At 46.0% G+C, this 17,188-nt stretch overlaps 1 protein-coding gene across 20 annotated transcripts in view; it reads right to left on the minus strand.

The window, feature by feature from the left end:
- Positions 1–223: 223 nt before the first annotated feature.
- Positions 224–17,188, minus strand: part of LOC112219188 (pleckstrin homology domain-containing family A member 7) — a 173,528-nt gene continuing 156,563 nt past the window's right edge. For 11 of the 20 annotated variants that reach the window (XM_042301254.1, XM_042301250.1, XM_042301253.1 and 8 more), the window contains 15 exons: positions 16,577–16,651; positions 14,940–15,005; positions 13,680–13,760; positions 13,260–13,409; positions 12,372–12,473; positions 12,046–12,157; positions 11,410–11,537; positions 10,780–10,974; positions 10,135–10,231; positions 9,884–9,975; positions 8,124–8,360; positions 4,817–5,044; positions 4,195–4,328; positions 2,951–3,087; positions 224–747 (listed from right to left, as the gene is read on the minus strand). In XM_042301254.1, coding sequence (XP_042157188.1) covers positions 722–747; positions 2,951–3,087; positions 4,195–4,328; positions 4,817–5,044; positions 8,124–8,360; positions 9,884–9,975; positions 10,135–10,231; positions 10,780–10,974; positions 11,410–11,537; positions 12,046–12,157; positions 12,372–12,473; positions 13,260–13,409; positions 13,680–13,760; positions 14,940–15,005; positions 16,577–16,651 — 1,860 coding nt within the window. In that variant the 3' untranslated portion in view covers positions 224–721. Of the gene's footprint in view, positions 748–1,048; positions 1,087–2,950; positions 3,088–4,194; positions 4,565–4,816; positions 5,045–8,123; positions 8,361–9,883; positions 9,976–10,134; positions 10,232–10,779; positions 10,975–11,409; positions 11,538–12,045; positions 12,158–12,371; positions 12,474–13,259; positions 13,410–13,679; positions 13,761–14,939; positions 15,006–16,576; positions 16,652–17,188 lie in introns of those variants that run through there. The other 9 variants (XM_042301255.1, XM_042301259.1, XM_042301267.1 and 6 more) reach the window with 5 other exon arrangements.

Here is a 17,188-nt window from a genome sequence, read left to right on the forward strand (position 1 = left end):
ACCCGGACAGCTGATGAAACAGTATTTCTTTGTAATAATGCCCTTTTGTGGGGAAAAAAAATTCTGATAGGCCTGCCCAGTCATAAAATTCGTAGATTGGGGCCTGATGTCCTTATATGAACTCTAACTCAGTAAAATTGTTGCGTTTCTATTTTTGGCGAGTTCATTTGACACATTGAATCCACATGGAGAGTATGTAACGTAAATAGTGAGAGACACCATGTTTTGTTAAAACCTTTATTTCAATAAAACACCAGTATGGTTTCTGTCCTTTTTAAATGATACAGTTGATTGGCCAAAGCATTAGGTGGCATTGCTGAGCTACAAAAAGTTATATTTGGTGCAAGATTCTTTCATTACACAAAATAAATACATTTCCTTTTCTGCGACCTTAGAAAACATTGAACTTAAATTTCTGTTTAAAATATAGACCACACTGCAAAAAAAAACAGCTAATTACTCTCTATTGCAAAAACTAGTAGGTGTCAATAATTCCACACAACACGCCATAAAAGTGCAAAAGCATGTAAAAACAACTCCAATTCAACCTTAACATTAGGTACACGCAGTGTAGTTTCAAATAACTATTTTTGGTTCTTCAAAACATCTCGTTTTAGCTCTAATAAAAAGCCTAATACAAAATCACTTCTGTCAGTGAACTTCACAAACAATTTTCATCCACACGGAGGTCCTGTTGGTGCCTTGGCATCTGAGTCAACGGTCAGTCAGAGCTCAGCTGAGCTTTGGCTGAAATGGGGAAGAAAACACAGACTTTTCCTTCAATTGATAGTTAAACCATCTTTCTAAAAAAGCCCAAGTATTTTCCAAACGTGTTTGTATGGAAACAATGAGGCACAACCTTTCCACATTCAAAACACTTGAGCCAAGAACATTTGGACGCGAAAAGCCACCACACTTCAGGAAAGCAACCACCAAAACATCCAATCTAGTGAGAGCAGAAATGACACCTAAAGACTACAGTTATGCCACCACAAACATCACAGAGAGGCTTCTTAAGGCCACGACACTCAGAGGAGATGCGGTGTACCTTCACTAGATCTGTTCATCTCCCCATCATCTCGCTCTCTGCACACCCAGGGACAATGAGAGAGGGTCCGGTTACTGTGCTGTATGGTGAAGTTGCCCCTAGACACTGATCTTGGGTCAGTTTTGCATATTCCCCACTAGTGTGTTAAGGTCATGATTGGGGGAGGGAAAGCTGATCCTAGATCTGTACTTAGGGAAACTTCACCCCGGAGTGTGCTGTACCCTTCACAGACTATGTGCGCACACTTACATCAATTCTATGACAGTTGAGTGTGCAAGCATTGGCTGGAGGGAGTTTCCACCATTGATAAATCCATACGAGAAAGTGTGCAAGTGCACAAGGGAGAATCAGGACGCAGGCTCTGCCTCACACATAGTAGTATGTCTAAATAGTTTACTGTGAACTAGTTTGGCTTCTCTGAAGGGAGGCTATATATCAACAGCACAGTGATCGCCTCGGTTTCCTGCTAGATATTTACAGTGCCTGAAGGAGATGTATCTTCTGCTTGGATAGTACAGTGCCTTCAGAAAGTATTCATACCCCTTGACTTATTCCATATTTTGTTGTGTTACAGCCTGAAATTAAAATGGATTAAAAAATATAAAAAAATCTCACCCATCTACACACAATACCTCAAATGAAAAAGTGAAAACATGTTTTTAGGAATGTTTGCACATATATTAAAAATGAAGTACAGACATCTCATTTGCTTAAGTATTCACACCCATGAGTCAATACTTTGTAGAAGCACCGTTGGCAGCGATTACAGCTGTAAGTCTTTCTGGGTAAATCTCTAAGAGCTTTTTCCACACCTGGATTGTGCAACAAAAAATGAATTGCTTTGCCACATTTTTTGCAGTATTACTTTAGTGCCTCGTTACAAACATGTTTTGGAATATTTTTATTCTGTAGGCTTCCTTCCTTCTTTTCGCTCTGTCAATTATGTTAGTATTGTTGAGTAACTACAATGTTGTTTATCCATCCTCAGTTTCCTCCTATTACAGCCATTACAATCTTAAAACTGTAATTGTTTTAAAGTCACTATTGGCCTCATGGTGAAATCTCTGAGGGGTTTCCTTCCTCCCCAGCAACTGAGTTAGGAAGGACGCCTGTCTTTTTGTAGTGAATGGGTTTATTGCTACACCATCCGAAGTGTAATTAATATCTTCACCATGCTCAAAGAGAAATTCAGTGTCAGCTTTAAAAAAAAATTCTACCAATAGGTGCCCTTTTTTTTACGAAGGTTGAATCTGTGTTTGTGAAGGTTGAATCTGTGTTTGAAATTCACTGCTCGACTGAGGGCCTTTCATATAATTATATGTGTGGGGTACAGAGATGAGGTAGTCATTCAAAAATCATGTTAAACACAATAATTGCACACAGAGTCCATGCAACTTATTATGTGACTTGTTAAGTACATTTTTACTCCTGAACTTATTTAGGCTTGCCATAACAAAGGTGTTGAATACTTATTGACTCAAGACATTTCAGCTTTTCATTTGTAAACATTTTTAAAAACAGATCTCCACTTTGACATTTTATGGTATTGTGTATAGGCCAGTGACAACATTTCTTTGAAATGTAATCAACTTTAAATTCAGGCTGTAACACAACAGGATGTGGAAAAAGTCAAGGGCCGTGAATACTTTCCGAAGGCACTGCGTAAGAATATTAAAGGATTCTCTGTTCACGCCAATTTAGAATGGGGAGTGTTTTATGAAGGAATTAATTGTTATGATGGGATCAAAGATACTGCAGGCAGTTCAGTGGGAAAAGGGTTTGTTTATTTGTTTGTGTGCGCGCGGAGTATACATAGAGTCACCTATGAGTGTGTGTGAGAGAACTGGGCGATATGCACATTTGCAGTGTGCGTGTTTAAAGCATGTGCATGTATGAGCTGACCTGTGAACTGCTTGCTCTTAACGGAGGCTTCCGAGGCCAAGGCGTGGGACACAGTCATGATCCTCTCCTGCTGCTGCATGGCGATGTCCAAATCAGTGAAGTTCAGTGGGACAGACGACGGGTGTATGTTGTGAAAACTGACACACACGGAGGGAAGGGAAATACACATCAGGGAAAAGAGAGACTGAAACAAAGGAAAACAATGAGGGACAAAGGAAACTAGTGTCCCAAATGGCACCCTATTCCCTATATAGTGCACTGCTTTGGACCAAGGCTCGTAGGGAAACGGATGCCATTTAGGACACAGATGATTATTGCGGTAACTTTTTTTGTTGTGGGTTCTAAAAAGCTTTTGTAGTTTGCTTAAGGTTCAAGTCAGGACCCGGTTTTTCAGAACCCCTGTTTAAATCCGTACATTTTTTATCAAATCAGCCACAGCACAGGATCCAGGGACCCATGAGATGGTGCTTGCGATACCGTTAATGTTTTCCTTTCTAGGGAACACTTTCATTTGGAGAGTCCATCTGTAGATGCTCTACAAACTATCTACAGACGATCAGTAACACGTCATCTGCATGTTGAAATGATGGAAACGCAGTGGAGATGCTACTGAAGGACTAAAGGCATTCTGTTAAAACGCTGCTGACGGTCTACAGATTGTTGAACATCCATAGATGGACTATAAACTACCTTGTTTGAAAATTATGTGATTGATACTGTTGCTACTGAAAGGCCCAAGACATGCTGTTGAAATGATGCTTATAATCTGTAGAGCAGGGTTCCCCAGCTGGCGGCCCGGCCCGAGACATAAAAGACTTAAAAAACACACAAAAAAACAGCAAATCAGCGCCAAGTCATTTTAATTTTGGAAATGTGTTCCAAAGTATTTCCATACATAATAGAGAGATGTATGTGATTGTATAGAAATGTAAGCAAGGTTTGAAATGATCCTGTTTTAGTCAAATGTTGTATCTGTTCGGACTCCTTGCAGTCAATTTGCGGTCTACAAATGATTTTGAATTATGTTCCAGCCCCCTGACCATACGCCCAAGAAAAAAAATTGGCCCCTGGCCGAAACTAGTTGACGATCCCTGCTGTAGAGCATTTACAGATGGACTATCCAAATAAAGTGTTACCCTTTTCTCAATAAGGAGAATTGATATCAAACAAAATATATGATTATCGTTGTCATCATCCTCATTGTATCAACACGAACTGAATGGCTGAAACTAAGTCAGTAGTACTTGGATTTGGCCAGGATGTTTTTGATGCGTTCTGCTCTGCGTTGACGATCCTCCATCTCCTCCTGACTCAGAGGCTCCTCGGGGTCCGACTCCACATAGCGCTCTGGGATAGACACCTTTTGGGGCTTGGAAAGCTACATAGACCAAATCATAGTGAAGATGTCCAGTCAACCAACAAATCCGTATTCAGGCTTAGAACAATATTCACCAATCATCTGTTTAGGTGGTCACTGTCGGGGTTAGATAAATGTATACTTTGCGGCTCTGTATAGTTACGAAGGCTCCATAAAGGCAAGGTAGTTGAAAGCATCAGGTCATTGTATGTGGTGAATGGGAAGTAGTACGAGTGCAGCAGGCTACAGTCTTTCCTCTAAAACAAAACCAGAACTGCATAATATTAAAGGGGAAGTTCAGTGTTTTACAGTTAAAAAAAACAAAACAAGCATTTTCTCCAGGCACATAGACTACTTTCAGGAACCACCTAACATTAAGTTTTTAAATATTGAACTTTCTCTTTAACCACTTGTGTACAGGTGTACAGATGTAATATTCAACCAATAACGGAGAGTATTGATAGGAGAATATTCGGCGCCAGATCCTGATGGGCCATCGGTCAACGTACCTCACGACTGAGATCCAGGTCATAGTCGAGGGGCTCCATGTCCGTCTCCCTCATGGGTGTGGCAATCGTGGGCATGGCCATCACCGAGAGCCATTCGTCTGATTGGATCCTCTCCCTTTCCTTCAGCTCGCTCCGCCCCTCGTCGCTCTGGCCCTCGGCAACCTGTCGCTCTTCCACCTGAGCTTTCTGCACCAGCTGCAAATCAAAGTCCTGCTGCTCTCGCCTCCACTAGGGGGAGACAGACACAACCATTACTTTATCTGACCACTAGGGGGAGACAGACACAACCATTACTTTATCTGACCACTAGTGGAGGGGCAAACAACGGTTACTTTATCTGACCACTAGGGGGAGACAGACACAACCATTACTATATCTGACCACTAGTGGAGGGGCAAACAACGGTTACTTTCTCTGACCACTAGGGGGAGACAGACACAACAGTTACTTTATCTGACCACTAGTGGAGGGGCAAACAACGGTTACTTTATCAGACCACTCGGGGAAGTCAGACACAGACACAACCATTACTTTATCTGACCACTAGGGGGAGACAGACACAACCATTACTTTATCTGACCACTAGGGGGAGACAGACACAACCATTACTTTATCTGACCACTAGTGGAGGGGCAAACAACGGTTACTTTATCTGACCACGAGGGAGACCGACTTCTACTTTATCTGACCACTGGGGGGGACAAACACAACAGTTACTTCGTCTGACCACCGGGGGGGACAAACACAACAGTTACTTTATCTGACCACTGGAGGGGACAAACACAACAGTTACTTCATCTGACCACTGGGGGGGACAAACACAACAGTTACTTTTTCTGACCACTGGGGGACAAACACAACAGTTACTTCATCTGACCACTGGGGGGACAAACACAACAGTTACTTCATCTGACCACTGGGGGGGACAAACACAACAGTTACTTTATCTGGCCACTGGAGGGGGACAAACACAACAGTTACTTCATCTGACCACTGGGGGACGACAGACACAACAGTTACTTCATCTGGTTGATTTTCAGAGGCAAATTAAAAAGTATTTTTTTACTTCTTATTTCACACTAGGAGACAACACCAGCACAGATTGGACCACCCTGTGTAGAACCCAGAGAAAAAACCCGTAAAGTAATGTATATTGTATCTGGAGCTGATTTCACAGCACAAATCCTAGTCCCATGAGGATGGACAGCTTCTGTGTTGCGGGAACAAATGGAGTCTTGAGGAGTGAGGACCATGCATCCGAAATCTTGTCTTTCTTGGCTTCTGCATTGTCACCACAGGACGTCCCTACGGCGTCTCCATTCCACCACCAGCAACTTCATTGCATTTAATTGTTTTCAGGATCACCAGAAAGAGGATTTCATTATTAGATTAATGACAGCAACATAAAGAAGCAACCACCAAAAGGGTACTGATTAACCTGTTACCACACACACACACATACACATTTGCTTTTCCAAACACATACATAAACACATTTGTGTTGTGAGTAAATATCTGTTTGTACTGTATGTGTGTTGTTATGTGTGTGTCCTAGCCCTCAAACCCATGCATGCATCATTGCCACTCCAGTGCGTGTAGGCCTCCCATGATGTGAGGAGAAAGTGCATCACATGCGTTATTGTGCTCACTGGACAGAGGACCCCCCCACAGGGAAAATACATGCATTACATTTTCATCAATGGAAACACACAGCCAGAGGTGATTTTATTTAGTTTTTTGAAGCAAAATGATTTTATTCTCGAGCGCAAATCTCTACATTGGAAAATAACAGGCGTGAAGGAGCTGTGCGTTGCCTCAGTATAATTTAGCATTCGCTAGTGTCTGTAAGTGACTTCTTTTCTCTGTGCAATTTTCTGTACATCCTCGCTGCTAAAAAATCAATCAATCGGGACGGGGAAAAGCAACATGGTGGAATTTACACCTGCCTTGACGGTAAGCTGGCGGCAGCCATTTTACCCCTCCCCCACCCCTGTCCTTTCATTTGCAGTGAAGCAGATCAAATAGGCTTAATACTCTCTCACTATGACCTTGACCGGAAAAGTAGGCCGTTGTAGCGATCAACCACAGTTAAGTACAAAAGTCTTTGTGATAAAAGGCTGTGATAATGTCGATGTAGCAGAAACTAAAAACTAAATGCTGTGAATAAGCGACTGTTTAGTGTGTCACGGTGGGGAAGAAATGATTCTAATGCCCCCCAAAAAAGAGGGAGCCTAAAATCTCTTGGCTATTATGGTGAAGCGTTACAAAATGAAATTTAGTAACCAGCAGGAGTTGAACTACGTGTTCCCAAATGTTAGTAGGAGCTTTTGGGTTGATGGCAAATGTAGCAAGGAGTTTGAGGGTATTGATGATCTCACAGCAATCTGGTTAAGACTGTGTGTTAGATAATATATTAGATGGTTAAATTAGTCTTCGTAAGGTTGACTCTCCTACGTTGGCACGCACAACAAACTTCAAACAGATGTAAGACAACTATCGGAAGGCTCATTTCAATGGGATTCTGTGCCATAGCCATAAGACAAACGGGGTGGAAAAAGGTGAGGCTGAAGGTGAATCTTGTGAGAAGAGGAATGATTATTCAGCGGGAACTAAAGGCACTTTGATTTCATTCGATTCATATCATTTGAAAGATGGAGGGAGGAGGGCGGTTTGATAATGATTTGTGCCACTTCCCACCGAGTTGATTTGTTCAAATAATGATACACATTTCCCCATCCCTCATTTTATCAAATCTCTATAAAATATAATTTTACAAATCTATAGGCTACTGAAAATATCCTTCAGTAAATAAATACTAATGTACATAGAATGGGCTTTTCTTTTCTCGTGACAGAGCGGGAAGGCAGAGCTATGCCTGTAGCCAATCCCCCTCTTCTTCTCCTTGAAATACATTCAGTGTGTGTCAGTGAAGTACCGCACGGGGGCACCAGTGATCGGGTAAACACAACCCATACATACACCTTAATATGGGAAACAGCTCTGTCTTTACAGTCCCCATCTTCGACAGATATCCCCTCCCCTACTCTCCCAAGCAGCCTCCACCACGCACAGTCCAACCGCTCTATAAGCCCAGCCAGCCACGGCTTTGTCCCATCCAGTCCCACCGGCCCTTCGCGTGCTAGCACGATGCTAACGCTTACTGATGTTAGTGCCATTGGTTACACATGGGGGAGAGGGTGAGTAGGGGATGTTAGCATGTTAGCAATTGCGGCGGCGCCTATGTGGGGGGTTCGGCGGGGGCGCGACAGTGGCAGTGGTCCCTGCTTCTGCTGCGGGGGTAACGTACTGAGCCCAGGTCAGTGGAGGAGAGAGCCCTGGTGGAGGAGGAGGTACGATGAGCAGTGTTGGAGTGGCGTTCTCCCTGGCTGAGGTTCCTCTTGCGCTCGCGCACCAGGGCCCTCTGGTGCCTCTTCATGCGCTCCAGCTGCTCCTCTGCGCTCATGCGGCCCCGGGGGGCCTGGGCCAGAGGCTGGGGCTGCTGGCCAGAGGAGTACAGCTGCTCCAAAGCACTCTTAGGTCTCTCCTGGTACAGAGAGTGTGTGAGAGAGAGAAAGAGAGAAAGAGAGGGAGAGAGAGAGAAAAAGAGAGGGGGACAGAGGGCATAAGAAGGGGAAAAGGAGAGAGAAGGATAGGATAGAAAGAGAGAGAAGGATAGGATAGAAAGAGAGAGAGAAGGATAGGATAGAAAGAGAGAGAGAAGTATAGAAAGAGAGAGAGAAGGATAGAAAGAGAGAGAAGGATAGAAAGAGAGAGAGAAGGATAGAAAGAGAGAGAAAGAGATGAAGATAGGAGGAGAGAGAAACATAGTGAAAGAGATGAGATGGGTCGTGACATAGGGGTGTGACATGAAGAGGGGTAAAGGAAAGGAGGAAGAAAGAAAAACAACAATGAATCCTCAACACTAATTCCTCTTCAGTCTCAGGATAAAGTACTAAACGAAGCTCCCAGGTTAGTCGAGTTAGACGTACGCCCCACAGCTCGGTGGTGTTTGTAGTGTATGTGTAAAGGCCGGTAGGTTTGACCGGTAGGTTTTGCCTCCGCGGACCTCTGAACAGAGTGCTGGACGTAATTTGCAAACAGAGCCAGAAGTCGCCAACGGAGGTGTGGTCCCTATAACACACCGCGCAAACAGCAAGCAAAAAACAAACAAACTAATCGTCCCAGTGCTGCGCAGACAGACAATCGGTCTGGTGAATGTTCTCCTGAAGAAGAAGAGGTTACCGCACGGCTTATGTCACCTTATTCCCTACATAGTCCACTACGTTTGACCAGAGAATTATAGGCCCCGGTCAAACGTAGTGCACTGAATAGCAAATAGGGTGTTATAATCTCCACCCCGGCACAGTCAGAAGAGGACTGGCCACCCCTCAGAGCCTGGTTCCTCTCTTGTTTTCTCCCTAGATTCCTGCCTTTCTAGGGAGTTTTTTCCTAGCCACCGTGCTTCTACACCTGCATTGCTTGCTGTTTGGAGTTTTAGGCTGGGTTTCTGTACAGCACTTTGTGACATCGGCTGATGGGCTTTATAAATACGATTGATTGATGGATTTGGATAAAGCTCATATCTCGTTCCTTCCCCTGTGTCGTGACTGGTGACTCACCCTCCCCTTAATCCCTACCTAGTGCACTACTTTCGACCAGAGCAGGCTCTGTTTGGTGACTCACCGTCTCCTTAATCCCTACCTAGTGCACTACTTTCGACCAGAGCAGGCTCTGTTTGGTGACTCACCCTCCCCTTAATCCCTACCTAGTGCACTACTTTTGACCAGAGCAGGCTCTGTTTGGTGACTCACCCTCTCCTTAATCCCTACCTAGTGCACTACTTTCGACCAGAGCAGGCTCTGTTTGGTGACTCACCCTCTCCTTAATCCCTACCTAGTGCACTACTTTCGACCAGAGCAGGCTCTGTTTGGTGACTCACCCTCTCCTTAATCCCTACCTAGTGCACTACTTTTGACCAGAGCAGGCTCTGTTTGGTGACTCACCCTCCCCTTAATCCCTACCTAGTGCACTACTTTTGACCAGAGCAGGCTCTGTTTGGTGACTCACCCTCTCTGCAGAGGCGGCCGCTCCCCTCCTCAGGGTCACGTAGGAGGAGATGTTACTGGACTGGTTCAGCCTCGGCGATGAGCCCGACAGACCTGTTACGGACAGGAAACAGGAAACACTGTTGTGGTATGCCTGGGGGGGTGGGTGGGGCCCATTCTGACACAGCACCACTGCCCCGAAGAGACACGGAGTGACAAAGAGTGGAAGGACAGCATATCCACAGGTCTGAAATGCAAGCTAGCTGACAATACCTTTGTTTGGGAGGGTCTGGTAGTCCCCCTCAGACCCTGTGCTGCTCTGGCCCGTCCCTGGCAGTTCTGGTTCACTCAGGTATGACCGCAGCTCCACCTGACACACAATCATACTGCAGTTGTCACAAACTAGATCAGCGAGGTTTGAGTCAACTTATTACTCAATACAATACATCTTGCTCTCAATGAGGTAAAGGCTGCATTCCACTTAAAAAAAGTTGTTGCCTTTCCCTCAACCCTCATTGCCTCCCCTTCAGAGACGACTGGAAAAGGTGTGTTAGCCACTCATTCCCGCTATGTTGCCTCTTCAGGTCTCTCAGAAGCATGAAGATTAGTGAGTGAGGGAAGAGGGCAGCTTTTTGGAATAGAATGCAGCCTTGATGCATCTCCTCAGTGAGATTTCAATGCTGAGGGCGTCAACACGGCTGAGTGACAGAATGATATTGCTGATATATGGCTTCGATGGCGATGGCTGAAAACAGCAGTGTTTGTTTTGATACCGTAAGTGCCGCCATGGACCGTTCAACTTCACAAGCGGTACCCGATAAAAGCACTGTTGTACGCACAGCAAGCACAGCAAGCACAGCAAAGGCTCGTCTTCACAATCAATAACAAAATAAGTGTAAATAAAAGGCTTGTCCTGACTTTAAAGTCTCCGTTGACACACCCTCCGCTCTCTCGGTCCCTCTTCCTCTCGTCCGACTGGCGTTTGAGCCCGCGAACCGACGTGTGTCGTACTACCACCGTCGCCTCTTTGGGGAGGGGTGGGATGGCGGGGGGCGGGTCTTCATAATCGTAGAGGCAGGGCAGGGGTGGTCTGGGAGGAGCCTCATCTTCTGCCTGTACCAGAGCCACACCCATACAGGAAGTCAGTCACAATTGGTTCTTATTGTCAAGTACCTCAAAGCTCATTGGAGGAAGAAGCCTGAGGGGGAGGGACCTTGAAGCGGGAGGAATCAAGGATTTGTCAGCTGGAAACGCTTTCAGACAACCACTGATTAGAAGGGAGTCATTCTACTCAGGGCTATCTAGGTTTCATGTTCAGCTTTACTGTTAAATGTGTTTCATGAATTCTGACACTGCACAGCACCGGTCAAGTGTTCAACTCATTTACTTCAAACATTTGTTTGTTTAAAAAAAAATCACTTTGTACAGTAGTTCCAAACCCACACACAGCTCGACTTTGATGGGACACTTATTATTACCCCACTGTGGTCCATGTCTAGGTTAACATCCCCCAGCATACCCAGATCTACAAACTCAACTGCCACTCACCCATTTTGGCACGGGGTTGTGAGGCAGCGTGTAGGAGCTGCGAGGAGGGGGCCTAACCTCCCCTACAGGGGGCGTCGCGCTCTGCGAAGGCACTGCAGGGTCCGGCACTGAAGCCACTAGTTTCCTCTCTGGAGGATAGAAAGACACGGACAAATGAAGACGTCAACTTCACACACAGGAGGCAAATGAAGACGTCAACTTCACACACAGGAGACAAATGAAGACGTCAACTTCACACACTGGAGACAAATGAAGACGTCAACTTCACACACAGGAGGCAAATGAAGACGTCAACTTCACACACAGGAGACAAATGAAGACGTCAACTTCACACACAGGAGACAAATGAAGACGTCAACTTCACACACAGGAGACAAATGAAGGTCTCTGTGTGGTTGGTCTGTCATGGTTAAGTGTTAGGATATGGAGGTAGTTTGGTGCAGTTGGTTTCGTAACACGAGCACATGGTATGGAGAGATTAGTCTTTTTGCCATGGAAAGCTACCCTAGTCGTTTGTCTCCCATGTGGCGTTTTGTAGTTGGGAATCCCCCCAAGGGGACGAATCAAGTTGTTTGATCTGAATTGAATTGAGTAAAATATGGTAAAACACAGTGGGCGGGCGGTGATTTCTCCCACCTGGGTTCTGCACTGAGTCGATTGTGATCTTGTAGTTGGCTTTGCTGGAGCTCAGTCCTGCCATCACGTCCTCTATCCTCCACAGCTCCCGCTTTATCTCTGTTTTCTCCTGCTACACACACACACACAAACATCTTAGCTGGTTCCTACTGTGCTATATACACACACACAACAAACAGGCTTTTCCCAGTAGACCCACCCCATCTACAGTACACGCTTCAAAACAGTGAATAACAACTCAATGTTCTGTTCACGCCTGTGGACATTGTCCCCATCGAGTGGAATAGCAGCACTGCACAGCACTGGGGTGCAGTACCGGCTCTGACCTGAGGGGTGGCGCTGTGGTTCATGTGTGCCTCTAGCACGGCCCTCAACTGCTCCACAGAGCTCTCCAGCCTGCTGTAGTCCTCCCAGGCCCGGGCCATCTCCTACATATAACATGAGGCAGCAGAGGAAGACAGTTTCCGTAAACATATACAGTGATATGTGTTGGCCAGAACCACACACCTACATCTGCATTGCTTGCGGTTTAGGGTTTTAGGATGGGTTTCTGTATAAGCACTTTGTGACATCTGCTGAAATGGGGTTTATAAATACATTCGATTGACTGATTGCTACCCGACCCGAGCTCCAACGGGCCCTGACGTAGATCGGGTTAGGGCCGGGTGGGGCCCGTTTTTTCATCAATAACCAGGGTACGGGCAGGGCTCGGGCATCACTAAATTGATCGGTAACATTCTGAAAGCGAAGTCATCTGCTCGTGCTCTACTGGGCAATACAGTCACATCTGACTAGGATCATAACGCAGTGCTTCAACCTCGTCATAATACAAGAGAAGGAGAGAACATTCCACAGAAAATAATAACGTTCCGTGAGTTTTTGTCGGAGTTTAGAGTGACGAAAAGTAGCTAACTGCGCTCTCACGTCTCTTCACGGAGCAGAGCAAGCCGAGCCATTGCCATGGATACTCACAGACACTCCCCGAGGCGTCATGAGCAGCGCGCATGCAGAGCGACCCGCGCGCAGCGAGCCTGTGACAGACCGAGAAGAGCAGCTAACGGATTTACTAACACAATAAGTTATTTCTGATTTCGGCCAAAAGGGGGCCTTAAATTTGGCAGAAGCAAATTGGGCCTGGGTAAGGCAGGGCTTAAACATCGCAGGCACGGGTAAGGCTCAGGCTTAAAGTTCAGGTGTGTCTGGGATGATCTCACCGTGGACGCGCTGGAGATCTCGGCCCTGATGTGCACCACGTCCTCCTGTAGGAGTCTCTGCTGGTAGGCTATCTTCTCCAGGTGGGCTGCCTGGTCTCTGTACAGCTCCATCTGTTGGTGGGACACGTCCAGCACCGACTCCAGCTTGTCCTGATGGGTCAGGGGTTAGGAGGTCAATATCAGAGACCGCAGAGTCGAGGTCAATTCCAGTTCAACTCGGGAAATGCACACGACAATTAATTTTTTTTTGTCAAAGCGAAAGAAAAAAAACGAAATAAAACCCTTTAAATTGGAATCATGAATTAAATTTTTTTTTTTTTACCTCACACATTGACTTGACATTGATTCCTTGGCTGATAAATTCAAAACAGACCCAAATGCAGTGAGACACACATGACTATAGAGATGAAGTGTCAGTACCTTATCCTCCTTTAGTGAGCAGATCCGGACCTCCAGTTCCTTCAGGGTCTTGTCCTGCTCACATAACCGACTGAGTTTCACCTGTAGGCCAGGGACAGACAGACAGAGAGACATAGAGAGACAGCGAGAGGGCTGTTACAGACCAATCTATCCTATGGTTTCCTACAGTGTGTGCGCGTCACGTTCCTCCATGTACATGCATATCGTCCCCCTCTCACATCGCACCTGTTTGTGTGTGTGTGTGCAAGTCTACCTGCGTAAGTGTGTCCGTATCCCTCTCTCCTGTCTCATTAGCTGATAATTATGCAGAGCAAACCCTTTACGCAAATACGCCACCCTTTTGTCAAAGTGTCTCGGAACCTTTGAGTCCTCCTAAATGAATCCCAGATTAAGGGTGCGTCACCAACGGGCACCCTAGTACTTATACAGGGCACTACTTGGGGCCCTGGTCAAAAGGAGTATAGGGAAAAGGGTGCCATTTGGGACACAGGGTAAGAAACTCAAACATGACAAAGGATGGATCAGCTTGATTTTCATTTCTCAATTTACGGGCCATTTGTGGACAGTGGTCATCTCAGGAGGGCAGTAAAGATCACAACCCCACGACGTGAACAAATAGTATTCCATCAAAGTTGCAGAATAATTGTCTGTGGTTTTGAAAACGAGAGAAAATAGCTAGATTATGGTCACATGGTATCTTTCCAAAGGCACAAAGCATAAGTGTTTACGTTTCATTTGCCACTCTGTGCGTCATTTCTTTGTGGTGATGTCTTCACAGTAATATTGCTTGGTTGACGCAGTGAAATATTCAGTGCAGATGGGAGAAAAACACTCCTTATAAATTGTTAAAGGGCAAACGTGCGGAGCTGTCAACACTACACTCTTCAACTCCTTTTGGAGTAGTTACACTCTGAAAGGAGAAGAAATTGACTTTGAAAAATGCTAATATAGAACTGAAAGACTCACTAAATCCTCAATGACTTATTTTATTAGACTTTTATCGCTCACTCTATCCCCTTAAGGGTCTATGGTAGTCAGTGTATCAGTCTCATCTCTGTACCTACCCTTCCAGAAAGGTTTGAAGCTAAAACTCTAAACATTTCCCTTGGGACAAGAGATGGAGTGAAAATGTCGTTGAGGGTTGTGAGAGAGAGAGAGAGAGAGAGAGAAAGAGCGAGTGTGTGTGTGTCTGTGTGTGTGTGCGCGCATTTGTGGGGGTGCATGTGTAAGCAATGCGGAATGCTGCTGGCTCATACTCACATCCACGTCACTCTCGGCTACTCTGACGGGTCTCGTTGCTTCTTTCAACGTCTGACTTCCAACCACCTTGGGACCAGAAAAGAAATACAATTTCAAATAGGGTTGCTCTGTGTACACTCGGTGGCCAGTTTATTAGGTACACCACCTCGTTCACAGAAATGATTCGCTCCTACAGACGGTGAGTCACGTGGCCTGCTGTATAAAGCAGACAGGCATCCCGGTTCTGTTCGATTGAACGTTAGAATGGGCAAAGCGAGTTACCTAAGCGACTTTGAGCGGGGTGTGATCGTCGTTGCCAGGCGCACCGGTTCTAGTATCTCAGGAACGGCCGGCCTAATGGGCTTTTCACGCACTACAGTGTCTAGCGTTTATCCCGAGAATGGTGCGACAAACTAAACATCCAGTCAGCAGCAGTCCTGTGGGAGGAAACAGCTCGTTGATGAAAGGTCGAAGGAGAATGGGAAGAATCGTACAAGCTACCAGGTGGACCACAAACAGACAAATAACAGCGCAGTACAACAGTGGTGCAGAACGGCATCTCGGAACGCACAACTCGTTGGTCCTCGTCACAGATGGGATACTGCAGCAGAAGACCACACCGGGCTCCACCCCTTTCAGCTAGAAACAAGAAGTGCTTCCAGGGGGCATCCAATCACCAACACTGGACAATGGAAGAGTGGGAAAACATTGCCTAGTCCGACGAATCCCGGTTCCTGTTGCGTCATGATGATGGTAGAGTCAGGATTTGGCTAAGCAGCATGAGTCCACGGCCTGGTGTCAACGGCACAGGCTGGTGGCGGTGGTGTAGGGAATGTTTTCCTGGCACACGTTAGGTTCCTTGATACCAATTGACCAACGTTTCCACGCCCCAAAGAATTCTAGTTGTTCTGTAAGCAAAGTGGGTCCGACCCGGTACTAGATGGGTGTACCTAATAAACTGGTAGGGATATTGGCTGTTGATGATACTAAAAAGTTACACTGAAAGCACAATGAGGAAACCAACTGTGAACCAACCATGATGACTTAGAGAAAGTAAGAAAATAGCCATTGACAAATGCAGCCTATATGACACAGAGACAAACAAGCTCTTTGCATGAACGCCACTCAAGACAATGCCCATTGATTACATTGATTTTATCTCCATAGATTTATGTCCCTGTATCACAAAAAGATGGAACAAACCTATTTTAAAACAAACATGGAATGAGACACTGCTTAGGCTACTCCTTACAATACTCCCAGTGTTGGAAATACATACATTTGTACAAATATATATTTTTGGGAATTCCTAGAGTATATTCTGAACCAACTGGGTTTAGGGTAAAGATGCTGTGTTGTACTGGGGATATATCAAGGAGATATGTTTGATAGATCAACAGGAGGAACCGGCTAGCTTTTCAAACCCCGAACCAACCACAGCCACCACAGCACACACACTGCAGAGCCATCCCAGGCCAGGACCACCAATCACATCACAAAGGAGCCGAGAGTCAGGGGTTACAGAGGGGTCAATGCCAAGCCAGTGCCCACACACAGCCATGGACACAGAAAGTGTTTTTAAGCGATGGGATGGTCTCCCTCGTAAACATGTATACATGCACGCGCACACACACACACACTGTATCCACAGTTCTTACGTTCCATAGTGGCCCGGCGGTGCAGTGCAGTAGCACACTGTGAGCCGTGAGGATGAACGGCTCTAAACTTTTGATCTGCGTCAAATAGGAGATGGAGAGCCACTGTTACAAAATGGCTGCCATTCGCTGAGCAAGTTAATTTGACCATTCATTTGAATATACTTGTTCGTTATACCAACTGTTATGTCATAAATAAAATAAAAAAAGACCCCTTCTTTTCCACCGATTTCGTGGTATCCGATTGGTAGTTACAGTTTTGTCTCATCGCTGCAACTCCCGTACGGAGAGGCGAGTGCCGTGCGTCCTCCGAAACACGACCCAACCAAGCCGCACTGCTTCTTGACACAATGCCGGCTTAACCCAGAAGCCAGCCACACCAATGTGTTGGAGGAAGCACCGTGCACCTGGCGACCGTGTCAGCGTGCGCTGTGCCTGGCCCGCCACAGGAGTCGCTAGAGCGCGATGGGACAGGGACATCCCTGCCGGCCAAACCCTCCCCTACCCGGGACGACGCTGGGATATTGTGCGCCGCCCCATGCGTCTCCTGGTCGCGGCCGGATGCGACAGAGCCTGGACTGAAACCAAGAATCTCTAGTGGCACAGCTAGCGATG

Source organism: Oncorhynchus tshawytscha, linkage group LG19 (assembly GCF_018296145.1).
Source record: "Oncorhynchus tshawytscha isolate Ot180627B linkage group LG19, Otsh_v2.0, whole genome shotgun sequence".
NCBI lineage: Eukaryota > Metazoa > Chordata > Actinopteri > Salmoniformes > Salmonidae > Oncorhynchus > Oncorhynchus tshawytscha.